This window comes from Eubalaena glacialis, chromosome 16, assembly GCF_028564815.1.
Source record: "Eubalaena glacialis isolate mEubGla1 chromosome 16, mEubGla1.1.hap2.+ XY, whole genome shotgun sequence".
Lineage (NCBI taxonomy): Eukaryota > Metazoa > Chordata > Mammalia > Artiodactyla > Balaenidae > Eubalaena > Eubalaena glacialis.
The window spans coordinates 71,213,057-71,240,633 of NC_083731.1; the positions used below are offsets into that span (position 1 = coordinate 71,213,057).

General features: G+C 35.3%; 2 protein-coding genes across 7 annotated transcripts in view; one reads left to right on the forward strand and one right to left on the reverse strand.

Annotated features, from left to right (window-relative positions):
• RB1 (RB transcriptional corepressor 1) overlaps nucleotides 1-27,577 on the forward strand; it is a 138,451-nt gene that overhangs the window by 80,010 nt on the left and 30,864 nt on the right. The gene's annotated exons all lie outside the window — the stretch shown is intronic.
• LPAR6 (lysophosphatidic acid receptor 6) lies at nucleotides 13,389-15,293 on the reverse strand. Its single transcript, XM_061170845.1, has one exon. The coding sequence runs from the start codon at nucleotides 14,612-14,614 to the stop codon at nucleotides 13,580-13,582; it is 1,035 nt and encodes a 344-aa protein (XP_061026828.1). The 5' UTR covers nucleotides 14,615-15,293; the 3' UTR covers nucleotides 13,389-13,579.

A 27,577-nucleotide genomic window follows, 5' to 3' on the forward strand; every position in this document is an offset into this window, starting at 1 on the left:
AAATGGAAAACCAGGTCTCTTTTCATAGACTGAAATTTTAAAACTGAGTTTTTTCTGAGTTTTTAATGAAAGATTCCAGGTATGCCTAAAGTCTTCTATAAGAATGAAAAAATGTAAAGCCCAAGAAGGGAAAATAAAGGAAGGCAATATCTTAGAAATAAAATTAATTTTTAATAGTGACCTTGTGTTCTCCAGTGAAGTAGTCTAGAGAGAAATAAAAAAATATAGATATGCAGAAAAAGTACAAAAATAAGGATAGTAACTTACTTAGTTCATATGAATAATTATCCACTAAAATGTGAATAGATGGTTGCTTTATAAAGCTCTAAGACTCTAAGCTCAATTTAATAAAATAACTCTCTTTCTTCTTCATAATTAAGCCATTGAAGAATCAATGAAGCATTAAATGGTTTTTTATGTTGTTCCTCCTATGTTAAAAAACAACAAACAGAAAACCCAAAGAAACTGAGATAGATAACTGTTATAAATTATTGCATGTCTTCTCCTGTATTGAATGTTTACGTGAACCTGAGTTCTTGATCCAGATCTGTTTATGGTTTTAAGCATAAAATCTTTTCCATATCTAAACCTTTGCTCAAGTGCCATCTTGTCTTGAACCCTGTGCTTGACCCCTCAGTCTATTCTTTTCTCTATGTACTTGTCTCCTTTTTTCTTTAGAACACTCCGATACACATGAGAAATTGCTAGAGTTCACTGTGGAGGACACAGTGAAGTATTCATGACTTGTCTGTTCATGTCTCCCTTCCCCCTCCCCCGTTGTCCATACTATACATTCTCCTTGTTCATGAATTGGCACAAGGGACTAAAGAAATTCAGGGATATAAAAAAAAAATCTCAAATTCAGAAATGTCCCTTAGGTAGCTCATAGAAACTTGCTTTAGAAAGCAGTGCTTGTAAAAAGCTCATCACTAGCTTACGTCTTTGGAATCTTTCCTGATCATCATACAGAGCTGCATCAAAATGACCCTCACTTGTGCATATTACATTTCAGTGTAGAAGTCGTAATAGGTAACATTTTTGCATGTATGCTGATATAGGCACTATTAAAAGTGCTGAAATGTGTTAACTCATTTATTTCGCACAACTCTGTGAAGGAGATCACCACTTCAGAGATGAAAAAACTGAGGTACAGAGAAATTGAGACTGTTTCCCTTACCCACAAAACTAAGTTGATAGCAGAGCTAGAATTTTAACTCAGACTATCTGGTTCCAGAGACTGTGCTCGTAACCTCTATGCTGCCTCACGGTGTGTATTAGTTTACTGCTGGGTATATGCACTATCGTGATTAGTTTCTTTATTCATGTTTTATCTGTGTTTGTGTCACCGTGCAGTAGCAGAAGGAGCCTGGGCTTTGGCGTCACCACATCTCATTTAATCTTCACGGAAGGTAAACATTGCTGTTCCTGTTTTACAGATAGTAAAAGCTGAGGTTCATTCGAAGATGCCAGGTAACTTGCTTTGGTGCGATTCTGAGCAAGTTATACCTCTGTATCTCAGATTTTCTCATCTGTAAAATGGGCATGATAATACTTATCAGAGTTGTTGTGAGGAATAAATGGACATTTATGAGAATGGTACATTTTAGAAACATCACAATTAATTGTTAGTTTCCTTCAGTTCATTGTCTTTACTATACAGTGATTTCCTAAGAACAGAGAACTAAGAACACGGTTAAACAGTATTGGATCTGTTTATCCCGGCTTACTACAAGTATGTAGAACTCTTCTCTTCTCCCGAGGCACCTCCCCCTCCCTCACTGCCTTCTCAAAATGGAATAAGTTCAGGGAGAAAGAGGTGTAACTGAATTCCAGCATTGTTAAATGTGGGCAGTGTTCTCTGTTATACTGCAGTTGGAATTTGTTATGGTGCTTTAGTTATGAATCATGTCAGTAATTACCCTGAGGGCGGTGTTCATTATTCAAGTACAGACAAGAAGGGAGATAGCAGTTGTAGAAGAATAGCTTGGAAATATCCTCTGTACTTAACCTGTGGAAATGGAAGTACTTGTACTCTTGGTCAGAGAGTATCTTCTACAAGGTCATGATGTTAGAAAATTACCTGAATATAGTCTGAGAATTTTCAGTCTCTAAACTTGTATCATATCATATCCTGACTGTAATAGTGAGGAAGGACTCTGGAATCTAGATGTGCAAGAAACAAAAAGTAGAAGTATCTTATGAGATCTCGATTCTATTTAATGTATTTTCTGAATTCCTCCAGCCAAATCAGGGGCTGTTATTAATGGTGAGTTTAGTAAAATTTTAGAACCACTGTAGGGCAATTGTTCTTAAACCATCTAAGTTCAGTTACCTTTAATTATAAAATAGATCCAACTTTTTGGCATTTATCTTTTCCAGATATTTAGGTCATGCTTTTAAAACTAAACTGTCACAACCTAGTCTGTTTTAAAATGCATGTGAGTGACCTTTGCATTTGTGGTTTTATTAATTTACATATTGGTTCTTAGTATTTTCTGTTATTGTCAGAAATACAAAAGTATTTCTATCAAAAGTATTTTTGGTGTCTTCCTGTACGTGCTAGATTTAGAACATGATTAAAAAAAACTTAGAATAGGAAACAGCTGTATTTGTGTCTCACTCTTTCAAAAAAACTTTTTATTGTTCTTGCTCAGTTTCATTGTTTCTTGCCTCCATTAAATTATAACAGATAATTTCTGTTAGATTTTGATTATACTCTTTAAGAATTCTCAAAGGCTAACATTTGTCTTTTAGATTTTGATTATACTCTAAGAATTCTCAGAGACTAACGTAAGTCTATCTTGCTATCTTTTGTTTCATTTCCTTTTTGGAATTTAATATCTGGTCATTTTTATCCTCATTAATAAAGTAATAAAAAGTATTATTTTTATGACTATCTGGTCATTATACTTACCCTTTCCATGTTTTAAGATAATTTAATAGTCTAAAAGTTTTATTTACAGATTAAGTAATGCCAGTTTTTATAACTTAAGTTTTACCATTTTGATTTTTTTCTCTTAAACATTAAAATGAGAGAGGTAAAGCAAAATGACTTATCTTTTACTAATACATGAGTAATAAACAAAAATGAACATAGGATTCCCTAATCCAGTCCTGAACTCCTGAAAATATAAACTTGTTCTTGAAAATATAAGCTTTTGCATTATCTTTGTAATAGGCATACTGGACACTTTTAATACTGTGTACTTTTAGACCAGGACCTAACTCACGTATTCAAACAGGGTTGTCTGAACATAAACTTTTCACAGTTCAGTTTCAAATGAAGAATGAATAGCCTGAGTAGATGGGGATGGGTAAAAATTACCATAATAATGCAAAAATGATATCCCTGATCTTTGTAATTATTTCTCTAGGAACAACTCTGTAATCTCTTGTAGACAAACTATTTATACATGGCCTTTTTTATTTTTTAGCACATGTCCATATTTTTTCCTTCTCTTAAGTAGCTAAGATTATATTATGTGTGTTTCAGTCTAAAGAAGTCTCATGAGACCACAACACAGAGTATAACAATTTTTCCACAACAGTTTTGAAACCTGTTATTTTGGCCATCAGCAAAAATTACATATGTGACATATAAACCAAAAGGTGTAATTTTTTTAGTTCTATGTTTTAAATAATATTCATTTTTATTTAAATAAATGGCTGCTTCTGTTTTCATCAAGTACTATACATAAAATCCTTTTTCCTGAAGAAAAGCCTAAATTTTAGTCCAGTGTAAATATTTTAAACTCATGTAATTAAATACATTTCTTTATTTTAAAATAAAGAATTATAATAAAATGATTCATAGATTTTTATGCCCTATTAAAATATGAGCTAACAATTAGTAATTGATTAAACAGTTGGAAAATTATCATTTTTTAAAGAAAATTAAATTGAAGATTATATCGTTCATAATATAAGGATTTGTTTTGTTTTGATGAAAAAGCCCTTTGCATGTTATTTATTAGCAACAATGAAAGGGTTTAAGTAGTATAACTTTTTCTTGTGTAACTAAGACGGTGTAATTGCTTTTAAAAACAAGACTATCTCTGGTTTAAAATAGCAAAATTACCACACATTTTTACCTCCTTTCTCCCCCAAAACCCTACAGAAGTGACAGAAAAGGGAAAAAAACCACATGGCAGTGAATTCCAGCAGTACCAAGACTATGAAGTGGGAAGTTTAGGGGTTAATTCAATTTTGAGGATAAAAAGTAAAAGAGGTGTCTGTTTGATGGATACAACGAAGTAGAGAAAACTACTGAATACAGTAGGCGAAGACTCCCACAGTGGAAGTGGGATTCTTAGCCTCTAAGTTCAAAGTATTGATAGAAGGTACAGAGAGTGTGGCAGTAATCAGGAGAGTTTTTCTAAAGTGCTGTCTGCCACTGGCTCTCAAACTTTTGCATGTATCGAAAGGCTGGAGGGCTTGTTAAAAGACAGATTGCAGGTTCCTGGGCCTAACCTCAAAGGTTCTAGGATAGGGTCCAAGAATTTGTATTTCTAACATGTTTCCAGGTGATGCTAATGCTGGTCTAGCCACCACATTTTGAGAACCACTGGTCCATGAAACATCTGGACCAATCCCCCACCTCAGGCCATGCCGGCTTATGGGAATCAGGAAAATGAACCGTCTCCCTCTGTACTAGTGAATTAGAAAAAGATGCCCCTCTGGACGCAACCAACCCTGGCTTGCTATGCAGAGTTTACAGTGAAGCCCCGTGCTTTCGTGTAGTGCACAAATTATATAGATGCATGCCTGGTCCTATCCCAGCTTCCGTGTACACATACAGGGCTGTGGTCTCCTGCTAGTGCCTGCAAGAGAAGCAGAGCAGAAACTGTGGTGAATCCAGACTTCTACAATAGACCTGAAGAAAAAAAAGAAATAGAAAGGTGATTCTGCCTAAAAGGAAAATACGTAAAACTACCGTGCTGCTAGGGTATAGTCCCCTTATTTTGGTATTTTGGGGTACCTCAGTTCAGTATCTATCTATTCATCTCTAAAAGAAAGACCAGAGAAAATGGAGGACACAAAATAATAATTTTTTAAAAATTAATGGAAGAGGAACTTCCCTGGTGGCGCAGTGGTTAAGAACCTGCCTGCCAGTGCAGGGGACACGGGTTCGAGCCCCGGACCGGGAAGATCCCACATGCCACGGAGCAACTAAGCCCGTGCACCACAACTGAGCCTGTGCTCTAGAGCCCGTGAGCCACAACTACCGAGCCCGCATGCTGCAACTACTGAAGCCCGCCTGCCTAGAGCCCGTGCTCCACAGCGAGGGAAGCCACTGCAGTGAGAAGCCTGCGCACCGCAACAAAGAGGAGCCCACGCTCGCCTGAACTAGAGAAAGCCCGCGTGCAGCAACGAAGACCCAACGCAGCCAAAAAAAAAAAAAAAAAATTAATGGAAAAAAAGTTTCTAAGCCAGTCAGAGATGGGAGGCATCAGATGGAAAGGGCTCATAGTACCAAGCAGGATGAATAAATATGGATACATCTTGGTGAAAATTCACAATTCCATAGGCAATGAGAAAATTATAAAAAGCTTCTAGAGAGAAGAAGTAAATTATTTACAGTAGAATAAGATCCAGATCAGCATTGCAGTTCTTATCAGGAATACTGGATGTTTGATAACCTAGAATTCTGTAGCTGACCTACACGTCAAATGTGAGGGTAAAGTGAAACAGTTTTCAGACATGCAAGGACTTAGAAAGTTCATCTCTTAACCATCCATTTTAAAATAAAATTACTAGAGAATATGCTTGAGCAAATTAAAAAAAAAAAAAAAAAGAAATCCTAGAAGGGAGAAATCATGAGACCTAAGAAAGAGTGAATCTGTCACAAGAGTGCAGAGAGGAAAAAACTGGAAAAATCCTAGGATGCAGCAGGCCTACAAAATAGTGATTCCAAAAGAAGTCAGATAATTCCATGAAGAATGTCTTCAAGACATAGTTTCTTTTAACAACTGTATAACCTCATTTAAATAGTGGGGATTCAACAGATACAGTTTAAGATTCATAAATCGAGTAATAAGAGTTACGGTGATAACTGCAGGAGTTGAATTCTTGTATCAGAGTACTATTGACAAAGGAAAATTTGCCTTTTTTTCCTTGGGTTTTTGAAGAATTGAATGAACTATAGGTTTGGTGAAATAAAAGTTTCTTTGCATTTTTGTGTGTGGGTACGTATGTGACATTTATTAGAACGACATTGATAAATACAGAGTAGGTACTGTGTAGGTAAATATTGGTTATTAAAAATGAATCTTCAGTCTGGCAGGCAAGTAACATCTAATTTGTTCTTAACTCTAAGCCCCTTCCTTTCAATCTCTGATCCCTCTATTTTAATCCTATGTTATGTGCTATGGAAAATACAAAGTACAAAACATAATCCCTTTCCTCAAGGAGCTTGAGGTGTCTAGTTAGGGAAATAAGACATAGCCCATGTAAAAAGATAACTAACAAAGGCAGTAAGAAAAAAAGATACCAAATAAGTGATAAAGACAATAAAAAACCTTCATTATCAAAGGTTTTCTTTAGGAGTTGAACTGGGCCTTGTAGGATGGAAAGGGTTTCATCAGAGAAGGGGGCAGGCTGGGGTGGGGGAGGAGCGAGTAGTGTGTCATGTGTCTAAATATCTAGAGTCAAGAAAGTGAGAGTTATAAATACAGGACAAGTAGGGGACCAACCTGCAGTGGAAGAATCATGTTTGGAAGACAGAAACCAGAAAATTGAGTAGGTCAGGGCCATATTTTGGACAATCTTGTACTTTAAAGCTGGATTTTTCCTCTCAGTCAATGGAGAATCTGACACCTTTTTAAATTGGACAGTAAGTGACCAGCATAAAGTGGTGATTTAATAGGTGAATCTGGTTGATCTGTCCTGGATGGGTTGAGGGAAGAAACTAGAAAGCAGGCTGAGCGAGGGAGTAACCGCAGTAGTCCCAGTGTTACATGGGAACAGTGGTGATAGTGGTTATTAAAAGGAAGGAATGGATGGACGTCTTAACTGACTAGAATGAGGAACAGTATGTGAGGCATGGCATGGACCTTACATGTTATCTAGTCCAAACCTCTTAGATGAGATGAAGGGGTCAACATAGTTATACTAGTTTGTAGCAAAGCCCTGACTAGAACTCTGGTCCATCTTTTAAAAGAACTTTAAGGTTTATTCATTCAGCAGTGAATTGCAGAGACCTGTTATGTGCCAGGCACTAATAGAGAAGGAGTTCTAGGTATTTTCTCTTTCTCTCCCATCGGTGTTATCCTTAGTTTTCTGACTGTAGCACAGGAGGTGGCACACACAGCCCACAGGCCAGCCACTCGACTTTGCACGTACAGTCTTATTGGAGCGCAGCCATGCTCGCTCATTTCTGTTGTCTGTGGCTGCTTTTGCACTGTGATGCAGAGATGAGAAGTTGCAGCAGGATTGTGTAGCCTGCAGGCCTAAAATATTTACGTGTAACCCTTGAGGAAAAGGTTTTCTGATTCCTGATGTACAATATTAACATGCTTCCCCAAATCTTACACATAGATAAGTGTCATAACCTTCCATATCTCTTCTACACTGTTTCCCATCCCGTTCCTTACTTTTTTTTTTTTTTTTGGTTTCTTGTGTTTCTTTTTGTAAAACAAGCAGATATATGTATGCTTTCTTATTTTGCCTTTTTCTTACAAAAAAGGTAGCATACTATATGTACTCTTTTACACTTTACTTTTTTCATTTAACAACACTTTCTGGAAATTACTCCTCCATATCAGTTCATAGAGCTCTTTTTAATTCCTTATTAAAGCTGCATAGTACTACATTGTGTACATGTGCAGTAATTTATTCAACCAATTTTCTATGCTTGGACATCTAGGGAGTTTCCAATGTTTTGCAGTTTCAAATAGTGCTGCACCTTGTACATATGTATTTTTATATTATTCAAAGTGTGTCTTCAGGGTAAATACCTAGAAGTGGAAATGCTGGGTCAAAGGGTGTGTGTGTGTGTGTGTGTGTGTGTGTGTGTGTGTGTGTGTGTGTGTGTGTGTGTGTGTTAGGTATTGCCAGATTCCCATCCATTAGAGTTGTACCATTTTGTTTCCCACCAGCAGTATATGAATGTATCAATTTCTCCAGAAGGGCTGCTCACTTAATTTTGCCAAGTAACAACATTAAAATATTCTTCCCATCTGTCATCTCCATCGTTTCAAAAAGAAAGTCCATTTTAATAAGGGGGAAAGGATATAATCAAAATAAAGGATAAGAGAATCTCTTTAAATTTCAATTGAATAAATATAGCTCTTATTGTGATTGTTCTTCTCTTTTTGCTGAAGACAAATGCATCTCTACCTTATAATCAGAGGGATGGGATTTTTTGAAATGCAAATGTAATCATGTCTCTCCTTCTACTTGAAATCCTTCAGGGCTTCCCACATCTCCTCAGATCTTAACATGGCTATATCATGGCCTATGTAAGATCTCAGCCCTAGATCTTCAGTCACTTTGGATTTGGTTTAATCCTTTCAGTATACCACGTTCTCTCCAACAGGGCCTTTGCATGTGCTACTCCCCTTACCACCATTAAAGGAATAGACAAGTCAGAAAAACCAGATTCTTACCTGGCTCTACCTTAACTTGTATGTGACCTTATGAAGTTACTTAGCCTTTTAGTTCTTTAGTTTTTTCTACCTAAGGTGAAGTAGTTGTATCAGATGACCTCCAGACTCTTTCAGTTTTAAATTATGAATTTACCAGAATTCATTTTGATAGGAAGATAATGGAACTCAGCACGTTCACCCTATGGCTAATAACTATAACTTTGCTGTAAAAACACATATTTGTTTCTCATTCTTTTTTTTTTTTTTTGTAGGTATTCCTATTTTTATTTAGGTAAAATTGGTATATAATACTATATAAATTTCACATGTACAGCATTGTAATTTGACAGCTGGATACACTACAAAAAGATCATCACCAAAAATCTAGTGACCATTGATCACCATACAGTAAATCCCCTTCACCCAATTCACCCACCCCTTAGCCCTTTCTCTCTAGTAATCACCAATCTGTTCTCTGTATCTATAAGTCTGTTTTTGTTTTGTTTATTCATTTGTTTTGTTTTCTTAGATTCCACATGAGTAAAATCATTTGGTATTTATCTTTCTCCATCTGACTTATTTCACTTAGCATAATACCTCCTAGATCCATCCATGTTGTCGCAAATGGCAAGACTTTTTTTTTTTATGGCTGAGTACCATTTATTCAAACAAATATATAACAAATTCTTTATCCATTAATCCATTGATGGGCTTTTAGGTGGTGATTTAATAGGTGAATCTGGTTGATCTGTCCTGGATCAATATCTTGGCTATTGTAAATAATGGTACAGTGACCATAGGGGTGTATGTATCTTTTCAAACGAGTGTTTTTGTATTCTTCAGATAAATACTCACAAGGGGAACAGCTAGATCATATAGTAGTTCTATTCTTAATTTTTTGAGGAATCTCCATACTGTTTTCCATAGTTGCTACACCAATTTACATTTCCACCAGCACTGTAGGAGGGTTCCCTTTTCTTCACATCCTCGTCAGCACGGTTTGAGAATAGTCATTCTGACAGGTGTGAAGTGATATTGTGGTTTTGATTTGCATTTCCCTAATAATTAGTGATGTTGAACATCTTTTCATGTTCCTGTTGGCCATAAATATTTATTTAACTTTAATTATTTTCAAAAGGTATCTGATTGGTTGAATCTATATGAGTAAAGCAAGTTTTGAGTTTGAAAACTGATTATTAAATTCATGAATTATCTCTACTTCTGCATTCCTGTATCTTGAATTCTGTTTTAGCCACTGCTTCTAGCACTGGTAATTTTGTACCCTTTTAAGGAGTTACTGGAATAAATCTTTTTTTTTTTAAATAAATTTGTTTATTTATTTATTTATTTATTTTTGTCTGTCTTGGGTCTTTGTTGCTGCCCGCGGGCTTTCTCTAGTTGTGGCTGGTGGGGGCTACTCTTCGTTGCAGTGCGCGGGCTTCTCATTGCAGTGGCTTCTCTTGTTGCAGAGCATGGGCTCTAGGCGCATGGGCTTCAGTAGTTGTGGCTCACAGTCTCAGTAGTTGTGGCTCGCGGGCTCTAGAGCGCAGGCTCAGTAGTTGTGGCGCACGGGCTTAGTTGCTCCGTGGCATGTGGGATCTTCCTGGGCCAGGGCTCGAACCCGTGTCCCCTGCATTGGCAGATGGATTCTTAAGCATTGCGCCACCAGGGAAGTCCCTGGAATAAATCTTTTTGAGAGATGGAGGAAGGGGAAAGACTTGCTAAAAAAGTTTGCCTGGAGTTAATTTCATAGTCTTTAATTATCCCTGTCTGTTGCCCTGTTTAATTGATATTCTTTGTACTTTTATAAAATTGACTGTCAAAAAATGGGTAGCAGACATCAAGAAAAAAAGATGAAGAAAGAAATAAAATAGAAATTTGAGAATTAGTGATTTTTAGGACAGTGTATATGTTGATCTCTGGAAAATGCTGCTATTTAAGAAATATTGTTGATCATTAAATAATCTGGTTGATTTAAATATGTTCTGTGTCCTTAAATTTGTCCATTTGTTCTTTTTAATTTGGAATTTATTTCTTAGAAGTCATGTTATAAATGGATGACTTGGTTTTCAGGATAGCTCAAAAGAGCTTTTTAAAAACAATTTCCCTTAGGATTACCTTAAGATTAATCCACTAGGAAGCACTATTTATAAAATCTTATATATAAAAGTTCATTCACAACTAAGAGCACACAGGTCACATCTTCCCTCATTTGTGACATCTGCGGTTGGATTTGGCATGCAGGCATTAAAAAGTTTGGGTGTTGGGAGATAGTTAAGATTCTGCAAGGCGATAGTAACTTAATACATTGACAAAAGACCAGGTACCTCGTTCATCAGAGGTCCAAAATTGCAGTTGCTTCAGATTCTTGCTAGCTGCATACCAGTCATAAATTAAATGTTTTTCAATTGGGTATATGAAATTTGCTGATGTTCAATTTTCTATTTTATGTTCCTCAAATGAGTGACTGATTATTTAAATACCAATTCTATAATTAAGATTTATACCTCAAATTTACTTTCGGTATTTCGAATGTAGAATATGAAGACAAAACTCCTTGATAAAGTAGTGTTTTAAGTTCCTTTTAATGTATGGATATAATACATATATTTTCATACATTGTTTTGATAAACTAGCTACTTGGTTGATATTTTCTTAGAAAAGATCATTTCTAAGTTCAGAACCAATCATTAGGATGCTGGAAAGCTGTTTTCCACACCTCGAAACTTTTTCCGTCTTCTTTTCCTTTGAGGGAAGTTAATATGGAAAGGAAGATTAGATAAATCATCTACTCTTTTATAAAGATGTTAAAAACAGTGGGCACAGTGTCTGCGGGGGGGTGGGGGGAGGGGGGTTGTATTGTCACTCTAAGGAAACAAAAAGTGAATTCTCAGAGTTCCATAAATACAGGTTTTCTGGGTAAAGAGGAAAGAGAAAACCTTCTAAATGTATAATTTACTTTAAAGTGCAGTGCTAACAGAGGAAAATAACTTTAGTACCCTTTCTGTCCCTGTAGTTAAGATTTACCCAGGATTTAAAGTTCTGGTTGAAAAAACTAATATTTATCTGTTATGTATTACTTCGTGAAGAATCTTATAAAACTTTTGACTCATCTTCCTGTTGACAAGCGGGCAACAAAAATTTCTCCAGTGAGCACAGTAGTAACAACTATCTGATGACTATTTTGCTTGTATTTTAAAAATAGCATCCATGCTTTGAGATCTTGCTTACAGATATTTAAGCGGAGGAAAGTTCTGAGAAATCTGTTACAAACTCACTGCCCCTTTCTTCCACATTGTTAAGTTGTTAGTTGCTTTCCAACTCAAAAATATATGTTTAGAGTGCTTAATGTATTTGTTTTTTCTGAAGAATATCAAATAAAGGCACTTCAGCATCAATTGAAGAAAACATGTTTACAACATACATACTTCTCTTGGGATATAAAGAACTATGCTTAATTTCTTCACTAGTTTTTTTTTTTTTTTTTTAAGGATTTATTTTGCTTTAGGTTTATCTAAAGGAAGTTATAGCTCTCTAAAGAAAATCCCCCACTGTTATTTTTTTGAAAACAGGTTTGCTTATTTAGCTTACTTACTTACTATAATTTATTTGAAGTCATTGCAGCTCAAATCCAGAGAACAGCAAAAATCAAATTTAAATCTTTAAAACAAAGAGTGTTTGTCCAAAGTTGTATTCAGGACTTGAAAGATTGAAAATGTAAAAATCAGATACATTGAATGCTAAATTTAATTATGTCTTTCTTCTCAAGTAAAAAGAATATTTTTTTAGCTAACTTTGGAAAACTGCTTGAATTTGAAAAAAATGTGTTGGAAAATGAAAAAGTTTCAGTGTAATTGGCGCTTTATATCTAAATTATAGCTCAAAGCAATACCTTTTTTATGTTTAGTGAAATGAAAATATAATTGTACTTAGTTATTTGGCCCTGCAGTTTTGCTGCTTTTTATGGAAGGAACTATGTCCTTACTTCATAAATTATTTTGACATACAGTAACATTTTGCCTACTTGAAATAATATATTCAGCTATTCAGTGGCTTCAGTGGTCAAAAGATATATATTGATCACTTTCTAAGTGCCAAGTATTATAGCTCACTATCTAGGTTGCTTCTCTGATCTAAAATACTTAAAATACAAGTTATTTATTGTGACATAAATATACCTTTAAAGTGTACCTGTAATAGTATTTTTTTTTAATTTACTTAGCAAAATAACATTTTGTTAGTTTCCTCCTGCTCAGTTTTTGTGGCATATATCATTTTTAAATTGGCTGCTGTTAAATGCAGAAAATGGATCAAAAGAGTAATTTTAAAACATACATCTGCTTTTTACGAATTGCATACAAAGAGAAAATCCTAAATATTATCTCTAAGTGTGACTGCTTGAGAGCCTCAAATAGTGTCAGTATGTCATTCTACAGAACACTACAGAACATTCTTTACTGTTTTTTGAAAAATACTGTAAAAACGCTTATTGAATATTTCAAATTACTCTTTCTCGTTTATGTCATTATAGTTTAAGAAACATGATTAGTAGTTTCAATTCAGATTGAAATCAAAATTAGATACATACTGAATAAAAGTATTAAACACTTAAATGAAACTTTTAATATTTGTTAATTATCCAGTATAAAATTACTAAGACATTCAAAGACCATACAGATGGTCACCACATGACTTACATCATAGTTACTTTTAGAGTTTGAACAACTTTAGGGATTTTTTTTTTTTTTTTAATGAAGAGGAAGGTATAAATCAAAATGGCTCAGAAAAATAAAATGGAGTATATACAAGAGTAGAATACATTTTAATGCTTAACACATCGAATACATTTTTTTAAAACTAAAAACTTTAAAATGTCCACATGTTTATTTTCTTTCAGAGGTGGGGAAATAGTTGTCCAAGAAAACACTTTTCACAGTTGAAGGAACTTGGAGGTTCTGTCCCAGTGAAGTCCCGGTGGTTTTATTTAAGGCAGCTTATATTGTAGACTCGTTGTCAAATATCTTATTTTTTAAGGTCTGTAGGTTATGTTGAATAAAGTTCTCTGTGCCTTGAACTTCAGAGAATCTGGAGTCACTTCTCCTGGTAGACCAGTTTTTCATTTTTATTGAATTCTGAATCGTGTCTGACGTGAAGTAGTAAACTATAGGGTCAAAGCAACAGTTTAAAACAGCAATGCAGAGAGTGATTGGGTACATGGTCCTTACCGCTGTTGCTGCTGAGCAATTAACAAACGTCTGTGTTCTCATAAGAGAATATAAAATAAGGTTGATGTTGTAAGGCACGAAACAGAAACAGAATATGACCAAATGTACAAAAATCATTCTTAAAACCTTAGTTTTGTTTATTTTGCTTCTACTTAATGTAAGAGGTTTATTTAAAGTTCTTAGCACCATACTAGAACAAGTTACGTTTAAAATTAGAGGAATAAAAAATCCCACTATTTCGATGAAAATTACAATCCTTGAGAGATATGTTTTCCATGTGGCTTCTGGGAAATTTTCAAAGCAGGCTTCTGAGGTATTGTTACCCTGAGAGTGGGTAGACTGAAAAAAAACTGCTGGTGCACTTCCTCCCATCACAGTTAACCATACAGCAATGCAAACGATTTTTGCATTTCGTTTGGTTCTTAGAGTCTTTGACTTAAACGGGTAGACGATTGCCAGAAATCGGTCGGCACTAATACAGGTTAAGAACAGAATGCTTCCGTACATGTTGGTATAAAACAGCATCACTGAAATTTTACAAAGTAAATCTCCAAATGGCCAATTCCGTGTTGCAAAGTAAAATATCCTGAAGGGTAAAGTAAAAACGAAAAGCAAGTCTGACATTGCCAAGTTAATCATATATGTTGTTGTTTCATTTCGCACTTTGAGAGTGCAGATGAAAATGTATATGGCAACACAATTGGATATTAACCCAAGCACAAACACCATACTAAACATGCACCCGTACAAAGTGTACTTAAAGGAGTCATCATAGACGCAGTGGGAGCTGTTATTGCTTACCATTATAAAGGCACGTCCAGTTTACAGTGTTGAAGTCCTTTGGTCAGCTGCAGTCTCCTTTGGTATTCAGATTGTGACCCCTTTATAACCTCCAATGTATTTGCAAATCCTTTGGATCTTTGCGTGATTTTATGAATATTTCTTTTTCCTCCAAAAGAGACATGAAATTTGTTGCTGTAAAGTTTCCACTTGGTTCTTCAATAAGAAAATATTTTCATTTTCAAATCTCCAGAAAATCCGTGATTCCAGGGCTACGTTTAAAAAACGCAGTCAGTGAAGCCAACCCATTGGATTATAAATTTTAAATAAAAGCTGTGTTCTGAGATGGAAGAAAACTACTTGTCTGGTAAACTTCTGTTTCAGTTGTTAAGATGAATATTCCAAAATGAAAGTTTCTTTATGCTCCCGAATGTTTAAGCTAAAGTTAGCAATCTTATTTTGCTTTTCAACGCAAAGTTTCAGAGACTTAAACATTCCCAGTTCGGTCTCGTTTACTTCTTGCTCCTTCTAAATGAAGTTTTCCTCTTCCGTATTCCTGCAGTGGATCCCAGATGGTGGTAAGGAGAGGAGTCTTTCAAAGGTTCCGAAATAAATTCCTAAGCGTGTTAGCTCTTGCTGAATCGAGGCCTTTTCCTCGGTTACCAGCTGTATTGTGAGATGGGCTTTCTCTGAAGAGAAAAAGAAAGGCGTGCTAGATTTGTAATATGACATCACAGGAAGAAGAGGCTGGACTTGGACAAAGAAAGGTTTCAGCCCAGTTTGTTTGCAGTTCCTTTAATCTGATAACGTGTCTGCTGGGAATACACCTAGGAGGCTTGCAAAGGGCCACTGACTGTTAAGCAGAGCAGTCTGCCCATTACCTCTTTTTATGCAGAAATGCCTCTGGAATGTTGGCCACCTCTCAGGGAGTTTTCTTTCTTTTCTTTTCTTTTTTCTTTTTATTCTTTCTTTCTTTTTGGTAGTAGTAATTGAGAGAGGACAAAAATCAGTATGTGATTGCTTTTGTGTTTGGGATATGACTTTTTTTTGGAACTAAAATGTGTATGTGTATTTATAAACTGAAATTGTTAGTGATAGCTTAATATGACATTTAAAAAATCTGTTTACTGACTGTAAAAGAGAGAAATTGAATCTTTAGTTATAAAAAGGATTTGAGTTGAGAGACCAAGTTTTGCCACTCTTGGCTTCTGTTTTCCATAATTGCTCCTCAAGATTTAATTTAATTCCCATGATTGTGAGTGGCTCCAATCCTGGATCTCTTTACTTTTTGATAATTTTCTCACCTTCTTACCTCTTTCCTATAAAATTAAATTAATATTTTATAGCACTTCCAATTTTTTAAATCACTTCCACCAAAGAATAAATTTTATTTTATTTTTTTATAAATTTATTTATTTATTTATTTTTGGCTGCGTTGGGTCTTCATTGCTGTGCGCAGGCTTTCTCTAGTTGTGGCGAGCGGGGGGCCACTCTTCATCATGGTGCGCGTGCTTCTCATTGCGGTGGCTTCTCTTGTTGCAGAGCACGGGCTCTAGGTGCGCGGGCTTCAGTAGTTGCAGCATGCGGGCTCAGTAGTTGTGGCGCACGGGCTCAGTTTTGTGGCTCGCGAGCTCTAGAGCACAGACTCAGTGGTTGTGGTGCATGGGCTTAGTTGCTCCACGGCATGTGGGATCTTCCCAGACCAGGGCTTGAACCCATGTCTCCTGCATTGGCAGGCGGATCAAAGAATACATTTTAAAATGTTTATGTTTGGGGTGGTATTAATCTTACAGAACAAAATTGTGTCTTTTTAAACAAAAAATTTTTTCCCTAAATTCATTGAAATAAATTTTGGAAAATAAAAGTTATACTACTTGGCTAAGTTTTAGGTTTGGAATTTTAATTCCCTCTAGCCCTCCCTTTACCCCTCTTAATGTGACATTAACTATGTATTGGAATATGGGTCAGATTTTGTTCTCATTTAAAAGCTCATGTGAGTGGTTTCTCTCTATATATTTAAAGTATACTCATTTTTTAAAGCCCAAAGAAATCAGAAGAAAGTATGTGTGGGAAAGGGGTAGTTGAATGTAGATGTTATTTCCTCAGGGATTGAGGATATCACAACCTGTGGACACATACATGTTTCTTTTATTTTAAATTACCATTTTTCAGAAAAGGCTATATCCAGTTGTGGTTTACTGTTATTATTTTCTAGTTTGGTTTCATTTGGGCTGAAGCCCTTCCTTTCAGGTATCAATTAAGGAAATTTGAGAAATTTAAGAGCAATTTATTTTTCTTTCATAAATTACTTAGCTAATTTAAAACTAATATTTTTCAGTAACGTGTTTTGTGCTGATTTTGTGCCTTTTTAATTTGGGCTTCACTCTCATGATTAGCAACTTTTGTTGTTTGTTGATGAATCCCCCCTGAATTATAATCTATTTTTGTTGTTTTGACTAGGAAATTTACCTATAATCAAGTGACACAAAAAAAATGAGTATTACTTACAACCAATAAACTTAAAACCTTAAAGGGCTGAATTTCTTTGTATCACGTTGGTATGGAAAAGAGGTAGTGTGTGTTCATATAAGAAGACAGGTGGAAACCTAGAGTGAACAGTAATGATGAGAGTAGTTAATGAGCTTGTGTTCTCACTGGAGAAAAATTTCTGTTAAAGTTTCTCAGTAATCAACTTTCAGATCGATTATCTCTTCTCTAGTCATCATTAAATAATGAAATTTAAGCAGTTATATGCCCTGACTTTGTTTACTTTTACCTTCATTTTGAATATGGCATTGTCCCATAAAACGTACTAATTCTACATTGGAATATTCTTCCACATATTGATGATGTCATTCACTTGACTTAATACTCACTTAACTGTTCATTTGTAGTTTTTTCATGTTTGAGTTACTGGTGCTTAAAAATAGATAGATCACTGTTTGTTGAATTAAACTTTTTGTTATTATCAGTATATTAGTATATGTTTGTATTTCCAGTTTTACACAATGCTTGACCCTTAGTGGATACTCACATGTTTGCTGAGGCATCAATTATACTGATAAACTGGAATTTTATTGAGAGTTGTTTCTACTGAGGAAGAGCAATAGCAGAAGGGCTATCTGTTTTGTTTTGTTTTGTTTTGTTTAATTTTATTTATTTATTTATTTATTTATTTTTGGCTGTGTTGGGTCTTCGTTTCTGTGCAAGGGCTTTCTCCAGTTGCGGCGAGCGGGGGCCACTCTTCATTGCGGTGCGCGGCCTCTCTTGTTGTGGAGCACAGGCTCCAGACGCGCAGGCTCAGTAGGTGTGGCTCACGGGCCTAGTTGCTCCGCGGCATGTGGGATCTTCCCAGACCAGGGCTCGAACCCGTGTCCCCTGCATTGGCAGGCAGATTCTCAACCACTGCGCCACCAGGGAAGCCCTGAATGCTAGATTTTTCAAGACATTTAATTTGACTTCTAATTAAGGAGCCAAAGTGAAATTAGATACCTTTAAAATTCCTTAGGTTAAGATTTGAGAATCGTAGAGTAACTACTTACAAAAGGGAGTTAAATGAATCCAAGGACTCGAGGATATTTAATAGTTGCTTTTGTATTTGATAGAGACCAAGCCAGTTTAGTGTGAGATTTGTATACTTCTAAAAGTTAAGTCTGGGAATCAGTTGGTTTCTTGAATGAGTTTTTTTAGGGGGTGAAATAACTACAGCTGATTTGAAATTTAATGAATCTCATTATATAACTCATCACTTTGCAGATTTTTATTACATCAAGAAGCCAGGTCAATAACCAGCTAGCCTGTAAAGTACATGTTTTATTCATCACTATAGTAATGGTATAGTTGTGTTTTAGCTGTGTAACTATTTTTTGTGTGTAAAAAATTTTGTGTGCAAAGAAAACTGTTAACTATTATAAGTTTAAGGATTTGAGTAACTTCTGAGTTCTTATCTAAAGTTCTGCTACAACTGTGGCTTTGAGAAGGCAAGAAATCTGACTTTTTCATACCTGATTGAAAATAGGCTTTGGTTTGTCATACAGAGTGAAGTAAGTCAGAAAGAGAAACACATATACTGTATGCTAACACATATATATGGAATCTAAAAAAAAAAAAAAAATGGTTCTGAAGAACCTAGGGGCAGGACAGGAATAAAGATGCAGACGTAGAGAATGGACTTGAGGACACGGGGAGTGGGAAGGGTAAGCTGGGACGAAGTGAGAGTGGCATGGACATATATATACTACCAAATGTAAAATAGCTAGCTAGTGGGAAGCAGCCGCATAGCACAGGGAGATCAGCTCGGTGCTTTGTGACCACCTAGAGGGGTGGGAAGGAGACGCAAGAGGGAGGGGATATGGGGATATATGTATACGTATGGCTGATTCACTTGGATATAAAGCAGAAACTAACATACCATTGTAAAGCAATTATACTCCAATAAAGATGTTAAAAAAATAAAATAAAACATGGGCAATTTTGCATCCAAAAAAACAAAACAAAACAAAATAGGCTTTGCTGAACACCCGTTATAAACAAATAATGTGTAAAGTGGGCTCCTCAGCCATTCTTCCTTTCTATTCTTTTTCATATTGGTTATTTCTAGCCTTGATAGTAATACCAGTTTTATCTTGTCCCTTTTTTATTCTCTCTGCTATCTTTTTAGACTAACCCCGTCGCTCTTATCTATATAGTTGTTATGGTGTCTTGTCTTACTTCTAGTCCCACCAGTTTCCCCTGCCAGACAGACACAGATCAAGTCATGAATGAATCAACTATTTATTGATTTATACCCTTCTTGCTTCCAAAAAGGATTTAAAGCAGATTATAATTTTAAAACTGTCCAAACTGATGGAACTAAATATTTAAGATTTTTATTTTATAGAAATTATACCTACATTTAAGAAGTTTAAAAAGAAAGTCAGTGTGGAACAGTTAAAGTTTTTAAATGTGAGAAATGTGAGGAAAATTATTCTAAATATTAGTCATATCCCTTATCGTAAAAATTATTCATTTTGAATGTAATAAATGTTTGCAAAAAGTAATAAATAAAAATCTTAAAACACAAATTCATTAACACATTAGTAAAAGAATAAAAGTCAGTACAACATGGGAAAGAGAAGGGTGGGAGGAGCAGTGTGAGAAGGGCAGAAAAATCTAGGCTAAGGGGAGCTGCTGCATTTGACACAAGGCAGAAAAGGAAAATATAGTAGATTATGTAGTTTTCATTTAATGAAAGAAAATGTTCCAGGGTGTCAAGGGAAAAATTTTGCTTTGCTTTATCTCAGAAATATATTGTGAATCTTTACACATGAACCACAGCAGATTGTGTTCTAATGGTAGAACGTGTGCCATTTCTTGTTGGCCCTCAATTTAGGAAAAGCACCCAATGTCAAATTGTGGTTCTGGGAAAATGTATTATTTGTTGGAAGATTAAGATAGTCCAAATATTTGTGGTAGTTTGGTTTATGCTGAAGCAAATTTGACAATATAGTGCAAAGGATCTCACCTGATGACCTTAAAATTGCTGAAACCCCTGTTGTATACATTCTCCTGGGGACAGGTCTTGTGGCTTTGATTAGATTCTCAAACAAGATTATGACTAAGAACAGGTAAGAAACCACAGTCTAAAGAAATGAAGGATTAGCAAATCCTGTAGGCTATTCCACTGAAGTATCTGGAAATCTGAAATATTTTGAAAGTTTTTTTCTATGGATAGCTTAGAAGGAATCTCAAACTATTAGTTGCTAATGCAGATTCTTTATAAATGAAGTTAAGATGTGTATATGTAGGCAATTAAATGTTAATGTGTATTTATTTATTTAATTTATTTATTTTTTTGGTTATTCTGTCTTTTTACTTTTTCTTTTTAATTTATTAATTTAATTTATTTATATTTGGCTGCGTTGGGTCTTCGTTGCTACGCGTGGTCTTTCTCTAGTTGCGGCGAGCGGGGGTTACTCTTCGTTGCAGTGCTCAGGCTTCTCATTGCAGTGGCTTCTCTTGTTGTGGAGCATGGCCTCTAGGCACACGGGCTTCAGTAGTTGTGGCGCACGGGCTTAGTTGCTCCGTAGCATGTGGGATCTTCCTGGACCAGGGCTTGAACCCGTGTCCCCTGCATTGGCAGACGGATTCTTAACCACTGCGCCACCAGGGAAGTCTTCTATTTTTATTTTAAATAGGAAAATAAGAAAGTGTTGTGTTAAGAGCAGAAGCAGAGAATCAGAGAAGCTTAATATGCATTCACTTGGCCTTTCTAGGATTCTAGCTTCTTGGCTGTACAGTGAGGGAGTTGGACTGTTCAAAGGTGCTTTCCTGTTTTTATATCTGATTCCAGTTCTTTGAATGCTTAAGCTTTTAGGTTGGGTTTTTTCACTCTTAGGTATAACAAATCAAGAAGTCACTTTTCATTCTTTATGTTTAAGGATTTCTAGTTGTGAAACCAGTTTGTATATGTACAAGAATTATTCTTTGATTAAGCCAGGAGTCTCATTGTATAAGAAGAACTTTGTTAATATTTTATCATGCTGTCAAGATTAAACATTAAAAAAAAAGCCCTTCCTTTATATTTCTATAGCATTCTTCTCTAAAAGACCTTTCTTTTCCAAAACACAAACAAGATACTATGTTCTTTTACTATAAAATCGATCAAAGAGGAATTGTTCAAAACTTTAAAGTATTCTCTCATTAAAAGTTTTGATGGCTATAATTGGAGTTGTACCTAAAATAACATTGAGAATATGAGATACGCAAAAAAATTGGATGAGAAAGTATGTGAAATAAATATGTTCAAGTTTAAAAGAAAGTGTGGAACAGTGAAATTTTTAAATGTAAGAAAAATATTCTAAATTTATTTTATTCATTTTGAATGCAGCAAATGTTTGCCTTGCTGAGAAGTGTTTCTTCAGGGCCTTTTTCCATCTCAAATTTATACCTATGAAAACAGTTTTCTCATTTTGGATTTTTCTGAAGCCTGTTAATGATAAATTTTCTATTTAGATTTAGAAACAAAACTTTCTCAGCTTGAGAAAATATAATTTATCTTGATAGAATGTGTTTATTTTATATAAAAAGATCTTTTAGCCTAACAGGAAAATTTATTAAATTCTATATTTATCTATCTATATCAGTATTACTATACTGATACCATTTGAAAATGATTTACCTTTCTGTCATTACTGCAAACACTTAACACTTTTTGTTACTCTTTACTGGAGCATGAGTCATCTGCCCAAGTTCAAAGCGTTGAATCAGCTTGTAGGATTGGGTAGGAGTAGAAGAAAGATTTAAAAGGTAATGGATAATGGTTTATAGCAAAGTAAAAGTGCACGGGAATGATGGTTGTAGCAGGTTCAAGCAAAGAGATAAAGGAAATTAGGAGAAGCAGGAATGTGGTTTAAGACTTAAAACTTGAGTAAGCATGTTTATCACTGTCAGCACTTGAGTTGTCCCTTCCTCCTTTTTTCCTGTCTCTTCCTGCTCCCCATTCCTTCATCTGCCCCTCTTAAAATCTTATCCCATTTTTCTGTGGAGACCTTTCAATCTCATCAGTTCCTTTTCTGTACTCCCACAGTACTTAGTTAAAATGTCTCACTTTTAAGACATATTCATGCAGTCATTTAGGGTTGAAAAACAAAGAAATAATTGCAGTACAGCTAACAATATATGTTTGTACAGCATGGAGATGAGAGTCAACCAAGTCAATTAAAAGGTCTTCAGAGCAGATGATGTCTAGAGAAGGCTAGCCTTTAAAGTTGAATAAAAGTCTCCAGTTTCAAGTCTTAAAGACTAGAGCTGTGCCTGGTAATAATGTCGGTATAGTCCCACTAGTATAGTCATGTCTTTCTCAACCAAAAACACAGAAGATGATTTGAGTGACTATCTCCTCAATTCTCTCAAGGATACCTCATAACTAGTTTCACTCTAAATTCCTAGAAGAGGAATGAATATATACATTTGATTAAATTTCTTTTTTTCCTTTTTTTTTTTTTTTTTAACAAGTGACAGATTTTTAAGATCTAGTTCCGTGAACACTATTGCAAATACATTTAAAAGCAGAAACACATCTGAGTTTAAGCATTTTTGTAGATGTTTTGCTTTTAACCCAGCCAGACTTCAAAGAATTGACTCTTTAACAGATATTGATACCCAAAGGCATATGGAAGAATTAATCAGTAAGATTCTAAGCCACTAGTAATCCATTCCCAGAACAAAATTTCCATGATCACTTCTTTTTATTGGTTTTGCCAGTGTGTTCATTTTAATCAACTGATTTCACACTCTTGGAAATTTTGAGGATTTCCTATCAATGCCAGATGTTACCAACGCTGCCTCAGAAAGGTTACAAACAAAGCCCGGAAGGACTGACTCTACAAAAGGCCCCCTTTAAAGCCAAGCCTTTTGTTGTTCTTGTTTTTAGCTAAACAGAAGTGGACTGTTTCAGGCTGACCAAAAAAAAAAAAAAAAAGTTGCTGGCTTGTTGTCCTGGTTAAATGGATAGGTAAATAGGATAAGCACATTTAAGTTATTTTTCCTGCTTATGTTATCTTTATCTTTGGTATGCCGATATTTATTTGTTTATTCAAGAGCAAATATTTACTGAGTGCCAGCTGTGTGCCAAGTGCTCTTCTAGGTGATAGATATATAGCAGCAAATGAAACAGAATTCCTGAGCTTATATTTTATTTTGGAGAGACAGGCAATCAGTAAACAAGCAGTTATACAGTTGGCCGTATGGTGATAAGTTCTCTGAAGAAAAATACATTCAGGAGGAAAAAGGAGGTATTCTATATAGGGAGTTCTAGGAAGGGCCTGTTGATAAGGGGACACTTGAAGAAAGACTTGAAAGAACTGAAGGAATAAATCATGTGGGTATCTCAGAGAATTAACCTTTAACTGTTAAACAGTCTTATAAAAGGCTCTCCTCAATCTGTATTTCCAGCCTCATCTTCCATCACTTCACTCACCAGGTTCATGTCCCCAAGATTTTCATGGAAATTGGAAATCTCTAAATAGTATTTCAATTTGATAAAATTCCGTATGTCGGTTTCTGATTTTTGTTTTGCATGACACATCATAAACAGGGAGTTTTGTTTTGTTTTGGTTTTGGCTACTTGACAGTGTTCTTCAAGCTGAATAGTTCTAGGAAACTTACTATCTTAAATTAAAAGAAGCCCCAGGTCAATAGCTGCATTTCAAGTCAGATCCCACCCTGACTTCTGTGTCCCTGTGCAATTATTAGGTTTGTCTTTTTCTCTTGATGTTTTGGCTAGTACCCTATTACCTCAAGGGACTGAGTTTTCTTCTGCTGAGTTCAGTTTCCCAATAGCAGTGACATCTGACAGCCTATATTAACTTGTTGATACAACTGCCAGTTAAAAAATGTCACTCGCCACCAGGTTCTACAAGAATTAAGTCCTTAGCCACTGTAGTTGTTGACCTTTAGCACCCCCTGAAAGGAGTTCAGGGCAGAATGAGGCACTCTGTGCTCTGGGAAAACTGGCAGAACAGTCCTTCAGAGAGTTACATATTTTCAGGGGAAATTTTTTATGAACCTGGATTCTTGCATCTTTCCATACTTAGAAAAGCACTGAAACCATTAACTAAGATACGTGCTCCTCATGACTAGCAGCAACCTTCTACCAAAATGTGTGCTTGGTTGCAAGTACCACCTTCGCCAAAATCACATATATACTGACCTCTCCCCTTACCTCTTCAGAACAGTTTCACGGAGCTGAGGGGTTATCTCCTGGGCTATAGTCGTCAGTAAGACACTGAATAAACTTGACTCACAGCTTTTACGTTGTACGTTTGTTTTTTTGTTTGTTGTGGTTTTTTTTGGTTTTATTTTGAAGTAGACACAACTAGGTCAGCTTTCTTTACTTCTGTTAATTATCTATCCTACATCTGGTTGAATGGACATCTAGGACCTTAAAGGTAGTTCTATCCCACTTGTCTTTTTTCCTTGATAACATGGTATCCTAAGTTTGGATCTACCTTCAGATTGTTGTCACCATGTCTGTCCTTCACAGAGCCAACTCTTGGCCTTACTCTCATTTTCTGACATATGACCATTATCCAGCCCTACTCGTACCTGGAACCATGACCAGTTTTCTCTGACTCAACTCCATTACTTTCTAAGCACATGTGACATCATTCCATGAGCTTTGTTTTTAAAATTTTTTTTTAGGAATAAATTTTTTATTTATATTGTAGGAGAGATATTATTAAGGCCCTTAAAGAGCAATAATAAGAGAAATAGAATAAAATTAGCAGTAAAAAGATAATATAACTCTACTACTGTAATAAATCAGCTGTTTATAATTTTCCAGACTAAAAAACTTTTTAAATTGAGATACAATTGACATATAACATTATATTAGTTTTGGGTGTACAACATAATGATTCAGTATTTGTATATATTGTGAAATGGTCACCACAATAAATCTGATTAACATTCATCACCATACATAATTATAATTTTTTTTCTTGTGATGAGAACATTTTTAATCTTTTAGCAACTTTCAGATATGCACTAGTGTTATTAACTGTAATCACCGTGCTGTATCTTACATCCATGACTTATTTATTTTATAACTAGAAGTTTGTACTTTTTGACCCCCTTCACCCTTTTTGCCCATCCTCCGCCCCCTGCCTCTGGCAACCCTCAATCTATTCTCTGTGTCTACAAGCTCTTTTTCTTTTTTTTTAACCCACATATAAGTGAGGTTGTCCCTTGGTGTCTGCAGGGGATTGGCTCCAGGATCCCTGCAGATACTAAAATCCGTGGATGCTCAAGTCCCTTATATAAAATGGCATAGCCCAATCAACCGTTTATATCCATAGGTTCCACCTCCCACAGTATGGAAGGCCAACTCTATTTATCTTTGTCTAACTTATTTTACTTAGCATAATTCCCTCAACTAAGAGACACCTGCAGCCTGACCTGGGGACAGTGTGCAGATTCACATAACCACCATCATAGACAAGATACTGAACAGTTGCATCATAGAAGGAAATACACTCACATCTCTCCAGCCCCACTATGTGTGTCCTAACCCCTGGCCACTATTATTCTGCCCTTTATTTCTAAAATTTTGTTATTTCAAAATATTATATAAATGAAATCAAATAGGATTATCTTTCTTCTCACTCAGCCAAATTCTCTGGAGATTCATTTAAGATACTGCATGTAGCAATAGTTCATACCTTTTTATTGCTGACTAATATTTCATAGTACGAATGTACTACAGTTTCTTTAACCATACACATATTGAAGAATATTTTTGACTATCACAAGTAAAGCTGCCATAAACATTTGTGTACAGGTTTTATATAAGCATGAGTTTTCATTATTCTGGGATAAGTGCCCAAAGAGTGCAATTGCAGAGTCATGTGGTTATTGTGTTTTATTTTGTGAGACTGCCAGATATTTTCCAGAGTGGTTGTACCATTTTGAATTCCCATCAGCAATATATGGGTGATCCAGTTTCTCTGCATCCTTGCCATTGTTTGGGATTGCCACTATTTTTTCTTTTAGCCATTCTCATCATGTGAGGATAGTTCATTGAGGTTATAATTTACATTGCCCATCAGGATGATGGCTAATGGTATTGAATATCTTCTTCTGTTTACTTGTGATCTGTATTTCCTCTCTGGTGAAATGTCTCTTCATGTCTTTGCCCATTTTCTAATTGGATTGTTTGTGGGTTTTTTACCATTGAGTTTTGAGAGTTCTTTATATATTCTAGATACTAGTCTTTTGTTGGGTATGTGGCTTGTAAATAATTTCTCCTAGTCTCTGGCTTCTTTTTTCATCCTTTTCACATGTCTTTCTCATGGCAAAAGTTTTAAATTTTGATGAACTCCTGTTTATCAGTTTTTTATTTTATGGATCATGCTTTTGGTGTCAAGTCTAAGGACTCTAGATCCCCAAGATTTTCCCCTATGTTTTAAAAGTTTTATAGCTTCACATTTAATATTTAAGTCCATGATCCATTTCCAATTTATTTTTGTGCAAGGTTTGAGATTTAGGTCAAGGTTCATTCTTTTTCCATTGATTTGCTTTTGCACCTTCATCAAAAGGGAATAAAGAACAGATGGAACAAATAGATGTAGGATTTAAAGTAACCATGTCAATAACTACATTAAAGGTAAATAGCCTAAACCCCAATTAAAAGGCAGAGATTGTCTGAGTGGATAAAAAAGGAAGACCCAACTCTATGCTATCTACAAGAAACCAGTTTTAAATATAAAGGCATAAATATGTTAAAAGTAAAAGCATGAATCAAAAGGTTAGATGCCTGGATGGAACTGAGGGTAATTCTAAGATTTGTACTGTGGGTGGTTAGGTGATTGATAACAGTTAACCAAAGAGGATATTGAAGGAGTCATAGCTGATTGGTGATAAGGATAATAAGTTCATGTTAATGTTTGAACTTGTTAATATTTGAGATGTTTGCCACATATACGTGTAGAGATCCAAGGTATCTAGTTGGAAATACTGGATCTGGAATTTGAAAGAATAGTTTTAGTCAGAAATGTAGATTTAGGAATAAGTAGAGATGTAACTAAAGCCATGATAGTGGCTCAGCCAGCATATATATTGGCAAAAGGATCCTGAGAAATATCAATATTAAAGAAGTAGTGAAGTTGAATGGGAAAGAACTGTCAGAAAAGTCAAGGCCTGCCCAAAATTTTATGTTTTGTATTCTAGTTTCCTTTTGCAAGGTAGAATGGTCTTATAATGATTTGGCTTAGGATAGTACAAAAACATTTCCTGTAATGTAAGGCCAATAATATTTCTTAAAATACCCAGAAAACAATAGCAATTCCTGTCTTCCACTTGCCCTATTGTTAATTTTTCTACTAGCACTGGAGAACTCTTACGTACTTGGATAATCAGAATCTCTTTTAGGAACACCTTGACCTGATAGCCTGTAAGTCCTTTACTCTCTGGAGAAGTTCACATTTGCTTTAGATGTATGTTAATATG

Bases quoted from the DNA above. Each gene is read 5' to 3' on its own strand.
- LPAR6 (XM_061170845.1), bottom strand. From the start codon at position 14,614: ATGGTAAGCAATAACAGCTCCCACTGCGTCTATGATGACTCCTTTAAG.